Consider the following 23,481-nt stretch of genomic DNA (forward strand, 5'->3'; position numbering starts at 1 on the left):
ACCTGAAACAGCATATTGCAATAAATTGAAAGAGGCAAATAGAAAAACCCAATATCCTCTATTAAGCCAGACATTAAAGAGATTTGCAAAAAGGTAGAACAGTGTCACTTTTCTCACTATTTTTTTGTTTTTGTTTTGGAATGTATAGTTATTTTTCATAAAAGTATGTTATTTATGTTAATGTAGTGAATTTTTGTTATTTAAAAATGAACAGATTTTAAAATTTCTCAGTTTTAATTGCTAATACAGTAAATATTGATAGATAGATATAACCTATGTAAACAAAAATTCTTTGGTAGGTTCATTAACCTTTTAGAGTGTAAAAGGATCCTGAGGTTAAAAAGTCTGAAAACCATTGGTTTAAGCTATGTTTTCCACATATGGTCCAGATTAGGAATCCATATCTAGTTTAAATATAAAGCAAATCATTTTTAATTTCCCCCCCACCAGTTTTCTTAGCATTGCCATTGTCCTTTGGTTTCTGGGTGTCTGTCCAGAAGTGCCCATAAGGAATCTTTGCTGGCCCCAATCTAGAGGCTTTCAGATTGGCACACTATCACCCGGGAGCAGGCACCAGCCATGGGTTCCTCCTACCTGAAGGGCAAGAGAGGAGCTGGTGTGCAGTCACAGACAAATTGTCTTTCACATCTGGCTAACTCCTTTATGAGGATAGATGCACAGCCAGCCGGGGCTATGGTCGCTGGCCTGAATGATTCTGTGTGTGAACCTATCTTATCTAGAGACAGAATTGGAATTTGGAGGGGGTGTTTATGAGTTCATCATAAAGAATATCATCAATACAATGGACTATTAAATGGGCAATAAAATGTTAATTATGAAAAATCATGAAAACTTCTTGCTGGGATTCTAAGTGAGGAAGGTGGCTTACCCAGTGGTATTGCAGTTTATCAGCAAAAGCTGTAATTATTTATTTATTTTTTAAAAAGACATTGTGGTAGACACTGGGAATATAGTGGTGAACAAAAGAGATAGTCCTTCTGTGCGTCCGGAGCCTGTGCTCCGCAATGGGAGAGGCCACAACAGTGAGAGGCCCGTGTACCGAAAAAAAAAAAAAAAAAAAAAAAGAGACAGTCCTTGACTGTAGATGTAAAATTTGTGTGCTCGTTGGGACAAATTTGAAGGTCACGAGTAACAGTGAAAATAGATTAATGAGGAAGCTGCTTCAAACCTTTCATACTTTCTAAAAATAACGTCTTGATATTATTATTTTAATTTCAATATCAGGGAAATGAGGGGCTAGAGATGGGTGTGAAATTCATGCTCTTTTGACCCCTGCCTCTTTGAAACAGTGGAGGAGAGGCCCTGGGAAGGGTACTGATGCTTCTGGCTGCTCCCAGCCTGGTGTCCTTGCATGATCCTAAAAGCTCCTGCCTTGTTTTACTCTGTTTAAGCAGCTCCTTGGCCTAACCCAGTTCAGGGCTGTCACAGCCTCCCTTGTGGTCCCATGAGGTCCCACTGAAAGGGAGCTACAGAGTAAACATGCCTTTTCCTTGGATCCTTGTTTCTGCCATTACCACCTACAGAGGAATCTATCAGGGTTCTATTTGTTTACAACGTGTCACTATTTTAAGGCCACCCAGAGGCAGTGATTGGGGGGCAAGTTTGCTGGGCAAAAAAAAAAAAAAAAAAACGGCAAGAAAGACATGGCAGAAATATTCCTCAGCATATCCTACAAATACCCCTTTTAAAGTCATGGAAACCACATAGCCCACAGAGCATGCCTGGGGAATTTGTAGCCAGCTATGTTTTCAGAGGATGTGGGAGATGGAGTTTTCCTACTATGGTATTTATAAATATTTTAGAAATGCCAGACATTGGTAGGGTGACCTGGTTTACAGAACTGGAAAAGAGCCATGTTGAAGCCTAGAATTCTTGTTTTTTTGTTGTAACATGTATAAATGTTCTGAAAAAAATCAAGATAATCCTGAAAAAAATCAACAAAACCAACCAACCAACAGGCACTGTCAGAGTGGTTTTTGGAATCTATAAAAATTAAATCTTAAATTGAATTTGAAGAGCATATTATTTAATATAGTAATTATGGAGGGGAAGGCTTTGGGGAGTAGAATTGGTTGTTCAATTAAGGAGTACTGATTGCTCAATATAAGGACTTGTTTAACCTAAAATTGTCATCAAGAAATTTGCGACAAGGAGGAAGGATTCCATAGCTGTAAATTCTTAGGATAGACATACAGTAGTAAGTTGAAGTTGACTAGCATTTTCCAAATTGTTTTCCTCCTTATATTGTACCGGAATATGTCCAGGTGCCATGACAAAAGGGTTCTGTGGTCAAATAAGCTTGAGAAACCGTCTCCTATATTCTCCCTGTTGACTATTCATATGAATTACAGGATAAAAAAAGACCTGCAATAAAAAAATCCTATTTAACTTTGTTTAACACAACCTTACTCATTTCTTGGCAGGAGTCTCGTGTCATGGAACCCCTAGTTAACCTCTTATGAAACAGGATTCCACAAAGTACTAGTTTAGGAAATGGTATAGGAGATAATTGAATATCAATTACCTTGATACTTTTGATGGAGAGATTTGGCCAATCCAGAAAATCCTTCCAGTGGTCTGAAAGAAGGCTGAGGTAAATGTTGGCGTGTGTTGGTAAGGAATTGCCATTGTCTTTCACATCTGACTAACTCCTTCATTGGAAAGATGGACAGCCAGCTGGGGGTATGACAATTTGCCTGCGGGATTCAGTGTGCTAGAAATCACAGCCAATTCTTTTATCCTTCCCTCTAGACCTCAGGTGGATTGTGGTTATGGTGCCCATCAATGCTGTTTTTTACAGAGAAAGCATTTTTAAAATGGTTGTACAGTGACCTACTATATCTGTGGGGTTGCCTCACGTATTCGTAGGGAACACCAGCCTATGTGTGATCATGGAGCAAGGGAGCGTGCCAGCATGTGTTACCTTCTAGAGGGAGATGAAATGATTATCCCTACCAACCCCCAAACACACCCCTCCTTAGGAAAACAAACATTTGCAAGTTTATTTTATAAAATCCACACAGAACTTATATAAATACATTGTGACAGCGGCTGTCATACTGCATATATCAAGAAAGTGCTTTGAAATTTTATGCAAATACATGGGCGATGCATACACTACTGTGCACCCCAAAGACTACTCCATGTGTTCCTGGTGCCAAGGAAAACGCAAATGTTCTCCAACTAATTCAGAGGAAAAGTCACCGCAGTCCTGTACCTTTCACAGCCCTGTTCTCTGGGCCAGTGAAACATACTTTAAATGGCTAATCCTAAAGAGAGCAGGGTGGGGTTGAGGGTGCCGAAGGTTCATTTTTATCCGTAACTTCTATAGATTAAGTTCTGCGGGACACTTCAAGTACATTTCACAACAGCTTTGTAAGGAAAATGGCATTGTTTAGTAAATGCCATTCACTAAATAACCAAGACTCAGATTAAATAAACTGCCCAAGGTCACTCCTTTGTTAATTTATGGAGCTGGCTGGGAATTAAATTAATTTGACCCTATGTATTCGTAAGAACTAAGCATTTAATGAGCACTTATTTGTGTACCAGACACTGAGCTAAAACCTTTACCTCCATCATCTTATTCTTTATATGAATTTGTGAGAGTGGGTATTGTTGTTTTTTTCTAATTTACAGATGAAGAAATTGAAACTTAGAGAAGTAAAGTAAATTGAGTGCAAAGTAGTAAGGGATCAACCAGGGTGGGAGGGGGCCCTTAACCCCAGGATTTGTTCCTTTGAACCATGTGGGTTTCCAGTTTTCCTTCTAAATTTAGACTCTGGAAACTTCCCGTGTTTGTACTGAGCTTAGGCACAGGGAGGCAGTGAAGGTTCATGCCTTCATGAACTAGGATTTCATAAACATTTAAAAAGTCATTATTTTCCCCCAGATTTTTGATTCATCACCCATTATCAGGAATTTGGTATCGTTTCCACATGCATGGATATTGTTAGTTCTACAACTCTAATAATAGATCAGATTTGGAGTTCTGAGAGACTGTTTCAGTGCAGAGACCTCACATCTAAGTATTCGATGACGGAAATGGCCTCTTCATTAGGGTTTGCAGTCTTTTGCCCAAAACATTGGGATACATGTGTATCTGAGGCTCTCCTCCTTCATTCCTATTACCCTTTGGAGTTAGGAATGTTTGTGAAGAGAACCATTTAAAATATTTGCTATGCACAGTTTTGGTGCAATACTGCTCCTTTCATTTGCATGTGTTAAGAACTTCTCTGTTTTTGAAAGTGAAACTTATTAGACCCTTTGAGGACTATGGATTTTGTGGTTGCCCATAGCATATTTTATTAAATGAGGGCAACCATTTTCCAGGCAGAATTGATCCCAGAGAATGGGCCACTTGTGACTTCAAACTTAGTCTCCCTGGGAGGGTTTGCAAAAGAGGGAGTGAGCCTTGAGCCTAAAGGCTACCTCAGGCTAAACCAGTTAGAAGGTCAGTGGATCATAGTCGTTGTCCTAAACCACTGGAAACATCTTCCCAGCCCCAAAACACAAAATAGTCCTTGCACATGAGTGTATTTTTTTGCACAAGATGTATTTTAAGTAAAATGTATAACATAAATGTAAGTGTATTTTCCACCTTCGCAATTTTTGGAGGGGAGGTGGAAACGTTTTGTCTTGGTGTCTCACTCACAGAGTCCCTGAACAGACCTTATCAGATAGTTACTTAGAACACATAAAATTTTATATCTTACTAAAAATTAAGGGAAATCTTTCACTGCAAGGGCATTATCTATAATCTATACACTTGAGAATATGCCAGACACTCTTTAGATTAAAAATGTATTCAACCAATCTGAACTAGGAATGTTCTGATCATGAGTTGGTCATATAGTTTGAGCTACTCGTTTATATCAGTTCTCTGACCTTGGCATCCAAACTTTAATAGTTGATAAAGCTTTTTATACATAGCATAGATCAATTTAAAAAGTGACCCTCTAGATTTCCTGGTCAGAAAAGGGCTGGATGTTCCACCTTCAGTATGTAAACTTTCACTTAATCTGCTTGTTTTCAAGACACTGCCATCATCCTCTAGTTGACCTGGTATAATAAAATGGTGGGTATTTTTATTTTTATTTTTAAATTTTTATTTTTGGCTGCGTGGGTCTTCATTGCTGCTTGTGGGCCCCCTCTAGTTGCGGCGAGCAGGGGCCATTCCTCATTGCGGTGCGCGGGCTTCCCACTGTGGTGCCCTTTCCCGTTGTGGAGCACTGGCTCTAGGCACGTGGGCTTCAGTAGTTGTGGCACACGGGCCCAGTAGTTGTGGCTCGCAGGCTCCAGAGCTCAGGCTCAGCAGTTGTGGCGCATGAGCCTAGTTGCTCCGCGGCATGTGGGATCTTCCCGGACCATGGCTTGAACCCGTGTCCCCGGCACTGGCAGGCAGACTCTTAACCACTGCACCACCAAGAAAGTCCCTAAAATGGTCGGTATTTCTGAAACACTGTCTCCCTGAGTCTTGGACATTTACCCCTCAAATATTCCTCTTCAGTACTGGTCTTTAAAGAGAGCCCCTGTGTGTGTTCTGAGTTGCTTGTCTCTGGTCCACTCACCGCTAAAGTCCTGACAGGTATTTTCAGTGGATCGGCCTTCCCCTGATTTCCAATCAAAGGTGGCCTTCCACTCTTCTGCCATTAGCTTCATAGGAACCATGGAAACTGTCCTTGGTTTTCATTGAAGCATTTAGGGTGGTTCCAGCAAGCCCCTGAACTTCTGTCCTAGCTATTGCCTGAACTGCTGTCTTTCTGTATCATTTTCTGAAATAAGGTACTAATCATGTTGCTCAGGTAGAACTGTTTTTTCATTCTTTTTACTAGGGTTAAGGATTTGACCTGTCCCATCTATTGTTCTTTATCCTTCTGAGATTAAAACCTCGGGGGTTGCTAGGCATATTGTCATATTGTTACAGAGCTGCTGTCCACTCAGACCTCGTACATGACCTGGTAAACTGTTCACCCAGCTGCTGCCTCTCTGAGGTACCTATTCTCTTCCGGCTTCTCTAAAGCATGTTCTGGCCAGGACTACAAGACAATGCTTCTGAACGTCGCCTAAGATTATTGCAGGAGAAGCTCGATTTAACGTAACTCATTGTTTCTACAAGAGGCCAAACACTTCCTCTTTCTGCCTGGCCAATATATGAGTCCATTTGCCAGAGAATATACCTATGCTTTGTCTATAGGTGCTATTTTATACTAGATATTGCCCACACTGATCATCTTTCTAGGAAGATGGCCAGCCTTCCTAGAAAGTAATAGAGGAAATATCTCTTTTCTGTGCTGGACAAGATTCCATCTTCTCCCATGTCTGTCTGCCATTGTCCCCTCTGTTTGGCATTGCCACCATTTTTCCACGCACTTTGATTCTCAGCCTGGCATAGATACTGCTTACCCCCTCTTGAATTACACAATATCATTAATATCCTGGAGGCCTCCAATGACAAGCAGTGTGGAGGGGAAGTGGGAAAGAAGGACCAATTCCATTTTCCTTTTTGTGTGTTTTACTCAATTATAGGAATCCCAAATCCGTGGACCTGTACTTGAATATTTCACAGTTCTTTTAGGCTTTACTTTCAGCATCTTTCTTCCCCAGGACCAACATGGACATCCATGGCAGTGGACTTGGGATGACATGAGTGACAGATGCCAAGCTATGTTTACAGTAATACCTTCCTTCTGTAACTAGGCTCAGTAACTTGGGGCTTCTGTTGTGCTGCATCTCTTCCTCCCTTAAGATGGGGTTTGCGCTCACAAGAAGACAAACAGGTGAACCTCTCTCTTTCACTGGACTTGCCCAAACATGTCAGAACACGAGCTGGGAGCCCTCCACCACAGCTGTTTCCAACAGCTTGTATGCTTCTTTTCCTTTGATCATATTGGGCCTAGATTACTGTTATCCCAAAAGCTTGCCAAGATTGAGTTACAGCCTGATTGTCTCAAAACACAAACTTAGAAGTGGTTGACAAGACCAGTACCCGGGGGGCATCACTAGTTTGAATGAATAGTTCCAGGAACTTCTAGTCTCCCTGGACAGTGTCCCCTGATGGAGGCCAGAGTGTTTATTGGGCTCCATGATTGTTGTACTCATGGCATTTTAGATTTTGTTAGAATTTTAGGGAATTGCCACTTGATACAAAGTAGAGAACTGCACATAGTAACGTATATTGAATGGAGATTCTGAAAATTTTCATTTAAAGACCACAGTGTCTAACGTTACAGAAACTCAGATGTGTGTCGCATGGATGAACAAAAGCCAAAATGCTGTGCCTCATCATTTGCTATTCAGAAATTAAAACAAAGTTTAAATGTAATCTTATTTTTCTGTAGTGTGTTCAGTCATACTATATTTATGAAATATCTCAAAGACTTCTAAGTCTCATTTTGTCAATACAATAAGGGGATCCAGATTTATCTTAATTAAGATTAGTTTATTTCAAGGCGACAGATATTTTGGGGCCTTAGGAAACATTACTGGAGCACAAACGTTTTTGAGTTATTCCAGTTTTAACTGTCACCCCAACAAGTAGGTGTTTAACTGAAAACCAAACACTTCTGACGTTACTGTGGTCTCTCTGTGGAGCTGGGAAGACAGAGGTACTTGAGAAAGACAGAAGAAAGATGAACACAGCTTCTGCCCTCAGTGAACTCTCAACCCAGTTTGGGCAAATGATGCCGAAATCCAAACGAAAGATTGTGGAAACAAAATAAAACAATATATGAAGTATGTGGTATCCAAAAACTTAAAGGTCAACAGAAAGGTTTTAGAGGAGTAGTCCATCAGCAATGCTTGGGTTTCTGTCTGTGGGTCAGTATTTCTAGAGACGCTTGCGTCCATCAAAGGCTTTCATATGGCTTCCTCCTTAGCGCATATCCAGCTTTGCTGCGGTGTAGACAGCCTGGGGAACATGAAAAATGCCCTTTCTCCTGCACAATGGTGTTATTTCCTTCCTTTCAGGAATGGCTCATAACTCACAGGAGGTGTGAGTTCTGAATGATCGTGCTTTTCATCTCGCTGGAATTGGGCCAGACTGTAGATAAAGCGTTTGATGTGTCAGCAGTAGGCTTGTAACAGCTTTGACTACCTACATGATGATGAAAGGTTGAACTTTGATAAAAATGGCAAGAAAAGGAAGAGGGCTCGTTCTCTTTCTTTCTTTTGCTGTTTTTTTTTTTCTTTGGAGGGCAGTTGAGAAATGTCCTACCGGGGTGGTCTGGGAGGTCTCTGGGAATCTGAAACATCAGGAGGGTGTTCTCCTGTGGATTTGTTTGTTTATTTATTGATTGTTTCATAGAGGGAACCCCCATGCTTGCCAGTAAGGCAGGGCCAGATTCTCAGGGCCCTTATCAGCAAGTCCTCCCTCTTTGCTCACTGAGCCCTGGAAAGAGGCATCGCATCCTTCAGGGCAGATCACTTCTGCTGCAACTGTCTCTCAGCCTTCAATACCTACCTGCAGACACCAAACGAACCAGGGCTGGCAACTCTGCTCTAATTCCCAGGGCTTTCCTTCCTTATCCCTCATGTTTCAGGGCATTTGCTCAGAGATCTCGGTCCTCCAGGGTGGTCTTAACTTCCTGCTTCTATAATCGACAAAGAAAGGAGTCAAATATTTGTGGAAACCCCCAACCAGTTGGAATTTGCCTCTAGCAGTATCCCAGTCTTATCAGTGATTTGTGTGTCTGCCTGCCTGGAAAGCTGCGTTAGGGAAGAGGAAGAAGTTTGAAATTTTCTTTTTCAACGCAGAAACATTAAAAACAAACAAACAAACAAAAAACACAAAGCCCTGCCATGCATCTAAGTGACAAGAAAGCGCTAAGGACCCAAAGAGGAAGACATGAATTTCACCTTTAAATATGAGGCTTAAGCAAACACAAGACGGAAACCCCGTTTGAAAACATTGTTAGTGAAGAAATAATAAACACATTTACATCACCTATTTATTTATGACTCTAATATTTATTTCACAAAATTATGACCTTTGACTCTGCCTCCGTGGGCCCTTGACTCTGCCTCCGTGGGCCCTTGAAGTCCACTGCTGTCTCCACAGCTGGGCTGGTCCTGCTCACCTGGGCTGAAAATAAGCCTTGAGCTGGCAGCAGGGGAGGCGTGGCTGTGGTACCACACAACCCACCACCCCCGCCCAGCTGAGGCCATGCAGGAGTTTCTCTGTAATTCCCTGCAAGTATCTCTGAATAGGATGAACACAGTCAAACCCTCTGGGAGTCATCTGTCTGGCCATCAGAGGACACTCAAGTTCCTGCAGGGCTCACTGGCATGGACCAGAGGGTGACACGTCATACAATTTGGTGGGAACTTCAATTTAAGGGCCCTGAAGAGACCTGTTGGCAAACAGGGTGGGTGTCCTCCTTCCTTAACAGCAAAAAGTTGCTCCTGAAGACGTCCAGCAGCACTTACGATCGCGGCCTGTGACAACAAGGAGAGAGTGAATAAGGTGAGAAAATCAAATTGTCTGGATTGAATGTCACCTTCTGAAAGGTAGAATGAAATACCTAGAGATGGGCGTAGGAAGAAGAACACACAGGAAGTGACGAACGTGTTCAGTTCAGCAATCATATGACCGGGGTTTAAACTGAGATTCCTGGCTATCTTTTCCTTTCTGAAAAACATGGGAAAAAACTGGCTTGTTCAGTGAGGGAAAGGCTGATAGAACAGGTTATTATAGTGTGTTGTAGTGACATTAGACCTGGAATATTACATCTGGGACTGTACAGTGAAATTAAATGTCATTTCTTTAATAATAATTTGGTTAGGCAGAATAATGGCTCCCTGACTGCCAAGATGTCTACATCCTAATCCCCCAAACCTGTGACTGTCACATTATATGGCAAAAGGGATTTTGCAGATATGATTAAGTTAAGGATTTTGAGATGGGGAGATTATTCTGGATTATCTGGATGGGCCCTTTTTACAGGCGTCCTTATAAAAGGGAAGCAGGAGGGTCAGAGTCAGAGGAGATGTGGTAACGGAAGCAAGGGCCAGGGTCAGAGAGAGATTTGAAGACGCTACACTGACGGCTTTGGCGACGGAGAAAGGAGGCCATGAGCCAAGGGAGGCAGGCAGCGCCTAGAAGCCAGAAGAGACGAGGAAACAGACTCTTCCGTAGAGTCTGTAGACGGAATGCAGCCCTGCCGACGCTTTGATTTTAGCCCAGGGAAATTGATTTCAGACTTCTGACCTCCAGAATTGTGAGATTATAAATGTGTGCTGTTTTAAGTCACTAAGTCTGTGTGGTAATTTGTTACAGCAGCAGTAGGAAACCAAAACAACAATACAATTGGACTGAGAAACATTAATTGATGGGAAAAATAAAAGGAATTTGGCTCGGGCTGACTCTAAAAGCAGGTCTTGATTTTCTGACTGTGAAGGAAAAAAAAAGGTTTTTGTTTTTATCAGCCCAGTGGGCACTTCTCAGGGGTCATTGTTTGCACAAGATTTTCATGGGACAAAATAAATATCTTGGCCAAGCTTTGCTGACATATCCTTGATTCTTTGTGTAGAATCGAAGTTGAGTTTTGTTTTATGACTTGGAAACAAAAACCCATGCATAGCATAATGTTCAGCTTCTCGGGGTCGAACGTCTCCAGGATCCACACAGATGGTGATGATAAAGGCTGAATTGGACTCAGCACAGATGCCTTGGAGAAGCACAATTCAATCCCATCCATCACAGGCACCCATTCCTTCCCTCCTACCCTCTGCCTCCACAAGCCTGAATAAAAGTGGCCTTCAGCTACCAGAGAGGTGAAATGGGACCCGATTCTTCTCTCAGAGAGAACCCCTCCACCTGAAAAATGTTCTCCATCATTGAGAACACATGTCTCGATCACATGTTACAAGCTGTGATGTGCACTAGCTGCTGGAGAAACTCACAAGAGAAATAAGCTTTAATCCCTGCTCGCTGGAAGCTCCTGTTAGTGAGGCATTTGCAACATGCAGTGCCTTGGACAGCAGCATCCAACTCAGCTGGGAAAGTTATTAAAAACGCAGATTCCTGGACTGTGGCTTGTGAAAACGTTGGTCTAGTGCAGTGGTTCTCAACTGGAATTGATTTTGTCCCCCAGGGACATTTGGCAGTGTCTGGAGACGTTCCTGTTTATAACAACCAGGGGATGAAGGGAGATACTGGCATCTAGTGAATAGAGGCCAGGGATGTTGCTAAACATCCTACGATGCACACAATGGCCTCCTGAAACAAAGACGTATCTGACTCAAAACATCAATAATGCCAAAGTTGAAAAGCCATAGTCTAGTGGGTAAGTCTCACAACCTCCCACACAAATTATTATGCCATGTGGTGTATACATATATGCCTATGTAGTGTGTGTGTATCTATATATACCTTTCTCTTTCTCTCTCTCTCCCATCGTAGTGGGCTTATCACCCACTATAATTTGCAGGTGACATCTCTGCCTTTGTCCACTCTACTTCTGCTCCCTCAGCCTCACAGCTCTCCTGCTGCCTCTCTTCTGCTTGGATTTCCTGTTCTGCACTGGCCAAGAACCAAGTCCTTTACCCCTGGAGTAATTGTCATGCTCCGCAACTTTACCAAAATAAATTTCCAGGTTGAAGAGAGGCATGGATAAGGACATCCATTTCTTTGGGGAAAGCTTTTTGACCTAACCTGTAATTCAGAGTTGGTGCTCTGCTCACAGGTCAGCTCTATACCACTGGCTATTTTGATGTAAGAGTTATGGGTCACACATGAACTCTTTGCACCCAAGATGTATTTCTCCCCTACACTAACCCCTCCAGTTTTTCTCTCCCAGTTTCCCCATGTTTATCTAGAATCAATGGAGAAGTCCATTTTCTTCAAGCAATTGCACATTGGGAAAAAAACTGCTCCAGAATGTGGTTGAGTGTAGTTGATTGGTTGTAACCGGTTAGCAATGCACTGCTGTGCTTCCCCCCGCCTCCCATTAGGGGCCCACACTCTGTTTCCCGGTCAAGGGATGAGTGCCATGTCACATGCTACAGAAAGGTTTCCAGCCCCCAATTCTCAGCAGCCCTCAGGGGTGGGAGAAGCATCCTGCGTGCACATGGCTGTGGTTTTATCATCTTGCACTCATCACTATATTCAGGAAGATAGATTTTTTTTATTATTATTACGCAACAGAACTCTTGCTCTAGGGTAAACTTTGACACAGAGCAATTGTGTTCTTGACTAAATCAGCTAAAACAAAAATAAGAAAATAGACCTGGAACAAGTTTCATGTTTTTCTTTTAAAAACAGCTACTTTTGGAGAAGCACTCACATATGTAATTAGAACAGAGGACCACTTCTAAAGAACAAACTTGCCTTCTCAAGGAATGGCAAATGGTGAAAATTGTAACTCACCAGTATGGTGGAAGTTCCTAGCTTGCCTTTTCTTGTTGACCAGATGGGAATAGGCATTAGTCCTTATGCATTTTAACCATTTAGAAATTTTCAAACATTTGACAAAAATACATGGAATACTAGGAATCCTGCCAGCTTTACAAATTGAAGTGGAGTGTTGCTTTTTGAAGTATCAGCACCAACGTTTAATTGGTACCCAAAATATTCAAAACCCAAGGAGATACAAAGGTAAGGGGATGCAGACAGCCCTGAACTCTGCCATCTGATCAGCACCCTGTAGTTAAAGCGCTCTGAAAAATTCATCTGGATTCTGGAGCTCATTCTGTGTGGCGGCTCTTTGTTTCATTCAACGAATTTTTACTGAGATGCTTCCTTGAGCCCATTACTCTCCTTTTTTTTTTTTTTTTTGCGGTACGCGGGCCTCTCACTGTTTTGGCCTCTTGCATTGCGGAGCACAGGCTCCGGACGCGCAGGCTCAGCGGCCATGGCTCACGGGCCTAGCCGCTCCGTGGCATGTGGGATCTTCCCGGACCGGGGCGCGAACCCGCGTCCCCTGCATCGGCAGGCAGACTCTCAACCACTGCGCCACCAGGGAAGCCCCCATTACTCTCTTGAAGGATATTAGGCTCAAAGGACTGGTTCCTGCCCGTACCATAATCTAGCTTAGAGGCAAAACCAGTGTCTCTCAGGGTTAAACGTTTATGTATGTGTCAAAAATACAGGAATACAGATGAGAAAAGAAGAGGTATGGGAAGATGGAGGAGGTTACTTGGAAATGAAGGCATCTAGAAGACTTCACAGATGAGAAGAGGTGTGAAATAGACCTTGAGTGAAGCCCGATTTCCATAGGGGTTAATGATGGGGGGAGAGAGGGAAAGAGGCATGTAGAAAGAAGATAGAAGGCATAAGATGTTCTTGGGGACAGGAAAGAAACAAGATACACAGGAACCCTCTCTCTGTGTTGGTGTTGGGAGGAAAGGAGATGAGAGAGAAGATTATGGGGTATCTTGACAAAGTAGCCTAACTGTAGTAACAAAGAACTAATGCATCTGCGTGTTTTAACAAAATAAAATTTATTTCTTGCTCATTTAACAGTTCCTTGCACGTGTTTAGTGGGTAGATTTCCATATGGTGACTCAGAGAAGCAGGTTTCACTTTGTTGCAAGGTTCTTGCTGTTCTCACCATTCAGCTGGCTTTCCTTCCAGTAGGGAGAGAAAGTGAGAGCATGGTGCTTTGAATGGGAGAGATTTTTATGAGTCGGGCCTGGAAGTGTTCTACATTATTTTCATCTACCTCCCATTGACCACCCCTAGCTGCAAGGGAGTCTGAGGGATGTAGATGGGCTCTGTGTCAGGCGAAAAAGGATTCTACACACACATACTCACTTCTACATTGACTTTTAGCTTAAGTGGGCTGAACTTCCTCCTGAATGCAGTGGTAAGTCATCCCCCACCTTAGCATGGGGGCACGCTCCATAAAGAATGATTTTTGTATGTTATATTCACTGCTGTATCCCCAACATATGGTAGACCTTGAATAAGTCTTTGATCAAAGAATGAAACAGTGGTTGGGTGCTGGAAAGGAGTCTTGGAGATACTGAACCTCCCAGGATAGTTTAGTGTAAGAGAGTTGAGGCAGGGAAGCCAATTAGAAAGCGATGGCGATAATCTGATAGAGCCTGAGTTAGTGCGGTTACAATAGGAATTAGTACATTTTTAGAACCAGACATATTTATTTCTGCTATTTTAACTTTCTTAGTTTACAGCAGAGCCCCAGCTTATAGTTTAACCAGAGTCCCTGCTGAGTTGAAATCACAGAAGCAGGTTGTGAGCCGAAAGGGCCTGGGACTTTCTTTGGAGGTATTAATTGGAATGCAGCCTTGGGACTTGGGCTATGCTACAGTACTGCAACCCAAACAAAATAAAACCTGACCAAACCAGCAAACCCGGATTGGAGTTCAAGTTACTTTAACAGACTCTTGGGAAACACAAACTGCAGTTGTATTATGTATGCAAAATTCACTCTTTGACCTTATTGTAAGGAAAATTACTGGAGTACACACAGTCTTTGGCCAGCTTTCCAGTGTGTTGGACAAGTTAACGGCTATGCAGTTATGCAATATTTTTCTTAAATTTTCATTTTAAAATATGCTTGAAAAATAGATGCTTATCCAACAAGAACAGAGAATATCCATGAAAAGAATACGTTCTCTGTGCACCTAAGAGAAGCTGACACCCAGGCAACCTCGTGTGGCCCAAGGCTTCATGATTTTAGGAAGTTGCTGGCAGATGAACTTCTTTGAAATTAAAAGCTAAAGAGAGCATTCTGTCCTCCCTCTAGATTTGACTTTTGTGGTTTATGTATAAGCTGGGGCAGACCTCACAGTATGACCTAGACTCAGGTTATGCGCCTCTGAAGTCTGGTGAAAGGCCAGACTTCAGGATTATGCAGAGTTGAGTGAGGAACCTCACTGAGAACAGCCAGGGATTCCTAGGAGAGTTTTAGCGATTCTTGCTGATCTGGAAATAATGTAAAAACAACAGAAGAGCTTTTTGTGGTATTTTCGTGTGTTTTCTATTGGTTTGGGGAAGAAGCCAACATTAAAGTGGCTTAAAAATAATAAATATTTAAAAAGACATAACGTGCCCTACCCTTTTCATCCATTCCTACCAAAAAATAAACTATCATAATGAAAATGGCAAGAACAGGAAGGGAAAGCAGAAACAACAGGCGACAGTAGTATGCTAGGATGGGAAGGATCCAGACGGCTAATGTCTGGTGTCAATACAGAAAGTGCTGGGGAAGGTGTGAGGAAACGCCACAAGGGAATCTTTCCCTTGCGAGGCCCAGGACTCTTTGAAGCATGAGCTCCTCATTTCCTGAGGTCTCTCGAGATAGAAATTCCAGGCTTGAGACAATGGGTACTTTTTAGGGTCTACTAGTTTGGTTTCTAGCTCAAATCCTAGAGAAGCCAATTCATTGAAATTCCATTTGCCTAGTGATCTATCTACCAAACTTACTGATTTTTCTAAAGAAAAAACCTTAATTATTCCCAAATTTGATAGCAATTCATAGTGCACAGGATGGTTTTCACACGAGCCTTGCAGAGTTATTGGATGTAAATTGACTGGAAAGCACTTTTCTTTTTTTCTGCTCCAGCTTTCTGAAGATTCAGTTACAAGTTGCTGAGGCTGGAAAAACAGGGGTCCCTGCTGAGGGATAGGGAAGGGGGAGTTGGTATGCTCATCTTCACATCCTGGAGAGGCGAGAGATGCTGACGGGCAGAGAAGGAGGGATGCTGAGGAAGAGAAGAAAGGAATGGGTGTCAGAGGTGATAGATGCTGGAGGACAGAAGGGGTCAAGGATGAGGGGCAGGGAAAGATTTGAAGGCTCTAGAACATCTTCCAAGGCTGCTAAAGCTCTGCCAGTCCTTCTAATATCGATAATCATAAACCTTCTACTTACTTAATCGAAACAGGTTTGGTTAGCTGGGCGACTTCAGTGAAATGGTTCTTCCGAACATTGGCTTTCAGTATATCCATTTTCAGCAGATTGGCTAACTTCCCCAAATCCGAGCCTTGCTGAGCCACTCTAGCAACACCTTTAAGGTGTGGCCAAAAGGGAAGCCTTCATGGAGGAAGCTGTCAGCAGGACAGAAGAGGACACATCTCAGTTAAACCCCAATAGTTGCTTTGTTGCATTGGGCTTGGAAAGAGAGCCCACCTCGTTTGGGTTTGCCCGAGACTTCCCTGGTTTTAGTATTGAAAGCCTCAAATCTCAGGCAGACTGAGACGGTTGGCTGGTCTTAAGAGGGGAAAAGGTAAAGAAAGGTGGTGGTGACTGGGGAGAGGTGATGCTGTAGCCATCTCTTTAGGGGTGGTCGGTCTTCTCACGGGTATCATTCATGGGGCTTACAGGGAAGATCAAAGGATGCCTGGGGACAGTTGCACAGATCTGAGCAGTCACCCCAGCGACCCAGCACCAGGGAAGGCCTAGGTTTGTTCTTGGTTAGACAATATATATATATGCAAGTACTTTTCTAAATGTGCTTTTTTCTCTTTCTCTTTTCTTCAGGGAGGCAGGACACAGTGCGTGAGAGAAGTCTGTCCCATTCTCTCCTGTCCTCAGCACCTTAGCCACATTCCCCCAGGACAGTGCTGCCCCAAATGTTTGGGTGAGTGACTGTTTGCAGGTCAAAGAACAATGTAATTTTTTCTTGGCGTTTCTGCTGAGAGTCGTCATCTACTTTGTTATCTTGAGGTTCTCAAATTGTGCTATTTCGTGGCTTCTTAGAGACAATGCCTTCTTCTGATTACCCGAGTGTAAGGTGTGTACAGAGTTTGTGTCTCTTCTGGGCCTCCACAGAGCTTTCTTTTCTCTTGTCTTCCCATGTATCTGTAAACCCAGTACACTGGACAACATGGGATAATAGCCCCTTGTGGGGAGAACAGTATTGAAGAAACCATCTTTAATTGGACATACGATGATTAGTAGGAATATATTTTTGTGGGGAGAACAGTATTGGGAAACAATCTTTAACTGGGCATCTGACACTTAGTAGGAATATATTTTAAAGGCGTGTGAAGTAAATGCACATGGAGGAATATAGTGTAATTGGGTTGGCCAAAAAGTTCGTTTGGTTTTTTCCATATGATGGCTCTAGTAGTGCTTAGTTGTCTTTAACTTCATTCAAAAAATTTTGTTAGATTGTATTGTGACAGCTGTCATATCAGCGTGCTTTAAAACAAAAAACTTATCAAAATTGGTGAATTTTTGTATAGCCATTTTAATATTGAAGATGGAAGAAAAAAGCAACATTTTTGGCATATCATTGTTTATTATTTCAAAAAAGGTAAAAACACAACTGAAATGCAAAAAAAGATTTGTGCAGTGTATGGAGAAAGTGCTGTAACGTGAATGTGTCAAAAGTGGTTTGTGAAGTTTTGTGCTGGAGATGTCTTGCTGGACGATGCTCCACAGTAGGGTAGACCAGTTGAAGTTGATAGCGATCAAACTGAGGAATTAAGAACAATCAATGTTATACTATGCGGGAGATAGACGACACACTCAAAATATCCGAATCAAGCGCTGAAAATCATTTGCACCAGCTTGCTTATGTTCATCGCTTTGATGTTTGGGTTCCACATAAGGTAGGCGAAAAAAACTTTCTTGACTGTGTTTCCGCATGCAATTCTCTACTTAAATGTAATGAAAATGCTCCATTTTTAAAACAAATTGTGACGGGCAATGAAAAGTGGATACTGTACAATAATGTGGGATGGAAGAGATCGTGGGGCAAGCGAAATGAACCACCACCAACCACACCAAAGGCTGGTTTTCATCCAAAGAAGGTGATGAAGGTTATGTATATGGTGAGATTGGAAGGGAGTGCTCTATTATGAGCTCCTTCCGGAAAACCCAACGATTAATTCCAACAAGTACTACTCCCAGTTAGACCAACTGAAAGCAGCACTCGGCGAAAAGCGTCTGGAATTAGTCAACAGAAAACGCATAACCTTCCATCAGGGTAACGCAAGACCGCATGTTTCTTTGATGACCAGGCAAAAACTGTTACAGCTTGGCTGGGAAGTTCTGATTCATCCACTGTATTCACCAGACATTGCATCTTCAGATTTCCATTTATTTCAGTCTTTACAAAACTCCCTTAATGGAAAAAATTTCAGTTCCCTGGAAGACACCTCAACAGTTCTTTGCTCAAAAAGATAAAAAGTTTTGGGAAGATGGAATTATGAAATTGCCTGAAAAATGGCAGAAGGTAGTGGAACAAAATGGTGAATATGTTGTTCAATAAAGTTTTTGGTGGAAGGGCTTCCCTGGTGGCGCAGTGGTTGAGAGTCCGCCTGCCGATGCAGGGGACACGGGTTCGTGCCCCGGTCCGGGAGGATCCCACATGCCACGGAGCGGCTGGGCCCGTGAGCCGTGGCCGCTGAGCCTGCGCGTCTGGAACCTGTGCTCCGCAATGGGAGAGGCCACAACAGTGAGAGGCCCGCGTACCGCAAAAAAAGATAAATAAATTTAAAAAAATAAAGTTCTTGGTGAAAATGAAAAATGTGTCTTTTATTTTTACTTAAAAAGCGAAGGAACTTTTTGGCCAACCCAATACTTTTAGAGGCAAAAACAAGCAGGAGGATAACATGCCAAAAATGAGAGGTTTGGAAGGGAATAATGAATAATAGTGAATAAAAAAGGAGGATTAGCTATTTCTTTTTGAGCAATTGCTATGTGCTAGGCACCATGTGAAAACACTGTATATACTTTTTCTCATTTAGTTTTCTCAAGAGGCTGTGACATACAGGTGCTAAGTATAGAGTTCTGATGTGTAATGTAGGTGCCATTCTTAGTTTTATTGTACTGAGAAGCAAGTAGATTCCTAGAAGGTAGCACAGCTAGTGAGCTATGAAGTTGACACCTGAACATGAGTCTCTGTGATTCTTGAGCCCACAGTTACTTTAACCTGCTGCCACTCATCTTCCCTGGTGACATGGAGAGCAGCACGAATGTTACCAACTGAGAGGAGACAACCCATGACGGAGAGGCTCTAGAGCATGAGACTCTTTGGCTTTTGTTTAAACTTTATGTCAGCTTCTTCCATGTGGTCCTTAGGTCCTTGAGTTAGTTGAGGTCAGACTCTTTAAGATTCAAATAAAAGTAGCTTGATCCATCACGTGAATACAATAGAATATCCAGCATCCCCACCAGAATCTCCAGGGACCCTTGGGGGATGGCTTATATTTTCTGTAGTCACCACTGGCTTTGTGTTTCTGCTTCTGCTGTTTTCTCTCTCTTTGTACCCTTTCTCTTTCCTCTATTCTCCCCTCCCCCTCCCCCTTCCCTCCTCCTCTTCCTCTTCCTTCTTCTTCTTCAACATCATTTTGTCCTTTCAGGGACAGCCCCCCTCTAGTCTTTTCACATTCTGTCGTTCTATTGAGTCAGGGCTTGCATAGCAGATTTCACTGAAGGTTTACCCTCAATGGGGATGATTACTTTTCAGGGAAGCACAGTGAATAACATAAAATGACCTATTAAGCTCCCTTTGTTCTTAAAAGGTCTTAGATATTTTGCCTTCAGGAAAATTTCACTGTTTGCCTCTTTTGTTTGGGCTCCAGTCTCCTTTCCTTACTGTCCATACTTTTTCCTTGAATATCTGTCTTTTCTTTTATAGCTTGCCTTCCCCAGTTCCAAAACATCTGCTGATTTATTTTCCTCCTTCCCAGCTTATCATGGCCATACCTTGAAGCCTTATCTTTCTACAACCAAATTGGCAAATAAAAGTATCTTGTTAAACTAAGGCAGATTTCTCCTCTTTGGAGGATTCTACTGCTAATTCTTCATCTAACAATGTTTGCCTTCCTGCTGTGTACACACACACACACACACACACACCCCTACTTTTAAAGTAAATACAAAGGTATTCTAAGAACAAAGCAGAATTGTTTAGACATGGCTGACTAAAGGCATTTCCACTGATTTGTGTGCTTCTTGGGTTGCCAGCGTGTTCTTGTGCCCCTGGGATAGAGTTAGCCAGTTCGCTGTTGTTGAAATTCTCATGCTGTGGGTCATGGTGGAAGCAGTGTCCTGTCTAAGTGGGAAAGTCACCACAGAGGAGGTGTCCTTTGGGGCCTGGCCTTGAAGATAAGTAGGCTTGATTGATGCTTTGAAGCTGGTATCGCGGATATTCTGAGTCAAGTCAGAGGTTTCTCACATGAACAATGGCTGTTGTATTGAATGCAGATTTTTCTGTCCGTGGTCATAAGACAGACTACAAAAGGAACGTCAAGTCTTAGGAAACTTGAAAGTCATAATTCTTCCAAATGAGACCTTTTACAGTTGGGCTAAGCCCCTGCAGAACAATGTGGAAATGGCTTAAATTAGGCTATGCATGGAGTCTCTGAACCATTCTTTTGAATGTTTTATCTTATTTTGAGCCATGATGACTTTGGGATTAAAGTAAGATTGTATGTTTTTTGAAAGTAAAAAGAAACATACCCACACAACAGAAGACAGAAAGGAAAAAAAGGAAACACAGGGATGCTTACTAGGTGCATGTTAGACTAATTAGACTTTCGGCTTGTTGGACACTGATTTGCTGTTCAATTCTCCCTTGACCAAGGTTCATTCACACAACATACCTCTGCCTTTTGTATGACAACATTCTTTTCCTCTCTTTTCTGGTTTTCAATGATAGCCTCATCAGAGGTTTGTGTACACAGAGTACCCAGTGCACCTCTTATTTATTTATTTGTTTCTGGCTGCGCTGAGCCGCATGCGGGATCTTAGTTCCCTGACCAGGGACTGAACCCGTGCGTGCTCCCTGCAGTGGAAATGTGGAGTCTTAACCACTGGACCGCTGGGGAAGTCCCCCAGTGCACCTCTTGGGGTGACACAGCCCAGGATCGTATTTGAATTATACCACCTCTAATAATGATAACACTTATCATCTGCCACTTATTGGGTGTGTTTAACGAGTACCAGGCTCCGTGCTAAGAGCTTTACACCAATATTTTTAGGTAAAATTTACATTTTCTAGAGGGATAATTCAAGCCATTGGTCACATTTGTTCAGGGGGATAAACTCGTTGAAGAGTCTTTTTGTTCAGCAGTTTACTGATGTATCAATCCACCAGTCCAACCATCTATAAAAGATAGGAAAAAGGCAAACCAGGTTATCACAATTTGGAAAAAATACTCAATTGAAGCAGAGCTATTTTTAATTCTTAAAAGACAGAAATAGCTCTCTGATTTGAACAATTCTAATTCTGAGAATAGCATTTAGCATGTGCTTATAAGTATTTCAGCATTTCATTGGGCCTCCTAATAAATAGAGATTTCTTTTAACCTTTTTACAGGAAGAGTGTGGGTATAAATCTGATGAGTGATGATTAATCTTTGACTTCTCAACTTAGTCCTTAATTGAAGTAATATTTCAGGGATGTTTTCTGTGATCCAAGGAGTAGAGACTCAAATACTGAAAGAAAGGAGGATATTGGATTGTACCCTTTATTCGGGGTTGCTCTTTTGGTCCTTTGGGTCCCCAGTCAAATCCTCACATCAGGGAAAACCAAGGTAATTCTACAAGCGGTGTGATGCCTGTGGAAGGTTGGACCCTGGGGGAGTTGGAGTCTGCCTCTCTGTGCTCTTTGAGTTAGCGTCACCCTTCATGCCAATGGACTTATCATTTCTTCAACTGAGATGCTATCTCATTAGTTCTTTTTCCTCATCCTAGTCCTTCCTGGGATATCTTGACTTCTCCTGCCTCTTCCCTGCCAATACCCACTTTCTGGATAATTTTATTTATTCTTTCAGATACAGCTCAGGCATCACATCCTCCAAGAAGTCTTCTTTCCCTCCCTGTCCCCACAGTTCCCAGATTGGCTTCTTTCCAGAGCTGACCATCTTGCTGTATTGAAATCATCTTTTGTGGGTGTATTTCCCCAGTAGACTGAGCTCTGTCAGGATAGAATGTCTTAGTCATCCTGCTTCACTATGATGAACTCGTAATAAAGATTTGTTGAACTTAAAGGATTCAGTGTGGAATTAAAGTCTCTTTAGCAAAAACTCTCTAAAGTCATGACTCCTGGGGATCCCCTGGGAACATCTGACCCAAGGCTCTGTTTTTGTGCACCAAAATAGCTGGTCTTGTGAGAATGTTTAACACTCCTGTGATGTAATTGCTGATGATGAAGTGGGACATACCTGGCTTCTGTCTTGCTAACGCTATGCCATTGCTTCCCTCTAGGTCAGAGGAAAGTATTTGACCTCCCGTTTGGAAGCTGCCTCTTTCGCAGTGATGTTTATGACAATGGATCCTCTTTTCTCTATGATAACTGCACGGCATGTACCTGCAGGGTAAGGAGGTTCTGAGGGGCTGTGGTCCAACACTGATAGCATTTTTGGTTTTTAGTGTTAACATAGCCAAACATGGTAATGTGTTAATTATGGGAAGGAGGCATTATTGATGTCACTTTATGAGTAAAATCTTACTTCAAGGTCACAAGAATGTTCAAACATAGGACCCAAATTACAACTCACTGTCATCTTCCCAGGACCAGTAAGTTAGCTCCTGGTGGTGAGAATTAAACTCTTAGCGGCTGTCCTTCCTGAAGGACTTTCTAAAAAAATCAGACAAATGCACATGGCAATGTTCTCTGGCTCTAGTTATTCAAGATGAATTCTCTGATGCACCTGGCAATAAAAATGGCTTTAATCACATTCAAGAGAAAAGAAAGGCATGGATTCACAGTTTATCATAAAAATAAACCTGGTAGCTTGGGAAGAGAGTATTTATGTGTTGTTCGTTGTACGATTTCTTACTTGAGTCATTGCACACTTTTCTCAAAAGGCAACCACAAGTCTAGTGACTGGTAAAGAAAGAATTCCACTGCTTCAGAAATTTAAAGGGATACATATCACACGTTTCTAGACTATGTTTATGTGGTGATTTATTTCTGAAACCGAGAAAATCATTTATATGGAGGACTTTAGGATCATTCATTAGTGAGTTAACCCAAACATCTATGTGACACGAGTTTAGAGTAATACATTTTGATGGTGATAGTTGCTGTTTTGTTTTTAATAGCCAGAGGGCTATAGAGGGAAAGAGGAGCTTTTCTCAATGTCAACTATGAGTCAGTAGCTGGGATTAGAGTTCAGAAGTTCCTGGTTACTTGAGGCATGCTTTGTTAAGTAACATGCACTCCGTCAGGGAGGTGGCCCAGTAAGGTCTGAACTGTCTGTTCCCTGGCACTGAACAGTGCGTAATTCTGAAGCCCGGGACTACCTTCCTGAGGCTCCGTCCTCTCTCCCGTAGTTTGTATTATCCTGTGCTAAACATATAGCCACTCCTTCCGCCTTGGCCTCCATCCTCAGGACTTCTCTTTCTCTCCAGGAATTTCACAGGTTATAGCTTCCTCTTGGGGATACTGAGCCTTCGATGAAACACATCACATTTCCAATTCTCTTGATTACTGGAAAGCCAGGCATCCCAGGAATGGAAATTAGTTACGCTTGCAATATTTTGGGTCTCATTCTATTTTTTGTCTTTTTTTTTTTTAAATAAATTCATTATTTGTTTA

The 23,481-nt window shown here is 42.2% G+C and overlaps 1 protein-coding gene across 2 annotated transcripts in view; it reads left to right on the forward strand.

Annotated features, from left to right (window-relative positions):
* The window catches only part of BMPER (BMP binding endothelial regulator), a 265,901-nt gene that overhangs the window by 129,602 nt on the left and 112,818 nt on the right, over positions 1-23,481 (forward strand). For both annotated transcript variants that reach the window (XM_019925711.3, XM_073809815.1), the window contains exons 7-8: positions 16,464-16,563; positions 22,146-22,255. In XM_019925711.3, the coding sequence (XP_019781270.1) occupies positions 16,464-16,563; positions 22,146-22,255 (210 nt within the window). The remainder of the gene's footprint in view (positions 1-16,463; positions 16,564-22,145; positions 22,256-23,481) is intronic.

Source organism: Tursiops truncatus, chromosome 9 (assembly GCF_011762595.2).
Source record: "Tursiops truncatus isolate mTurTru1 chromosome 9, mTurTru1.mat.Y, whole genome shotgun sequence".
Taxonomy (NCBI): Eukaryota; Metazoa; Chordata; class Mammalia; order Artiodactyla; family Delphinidae; genus Tursiops; species Tursiops truncatus.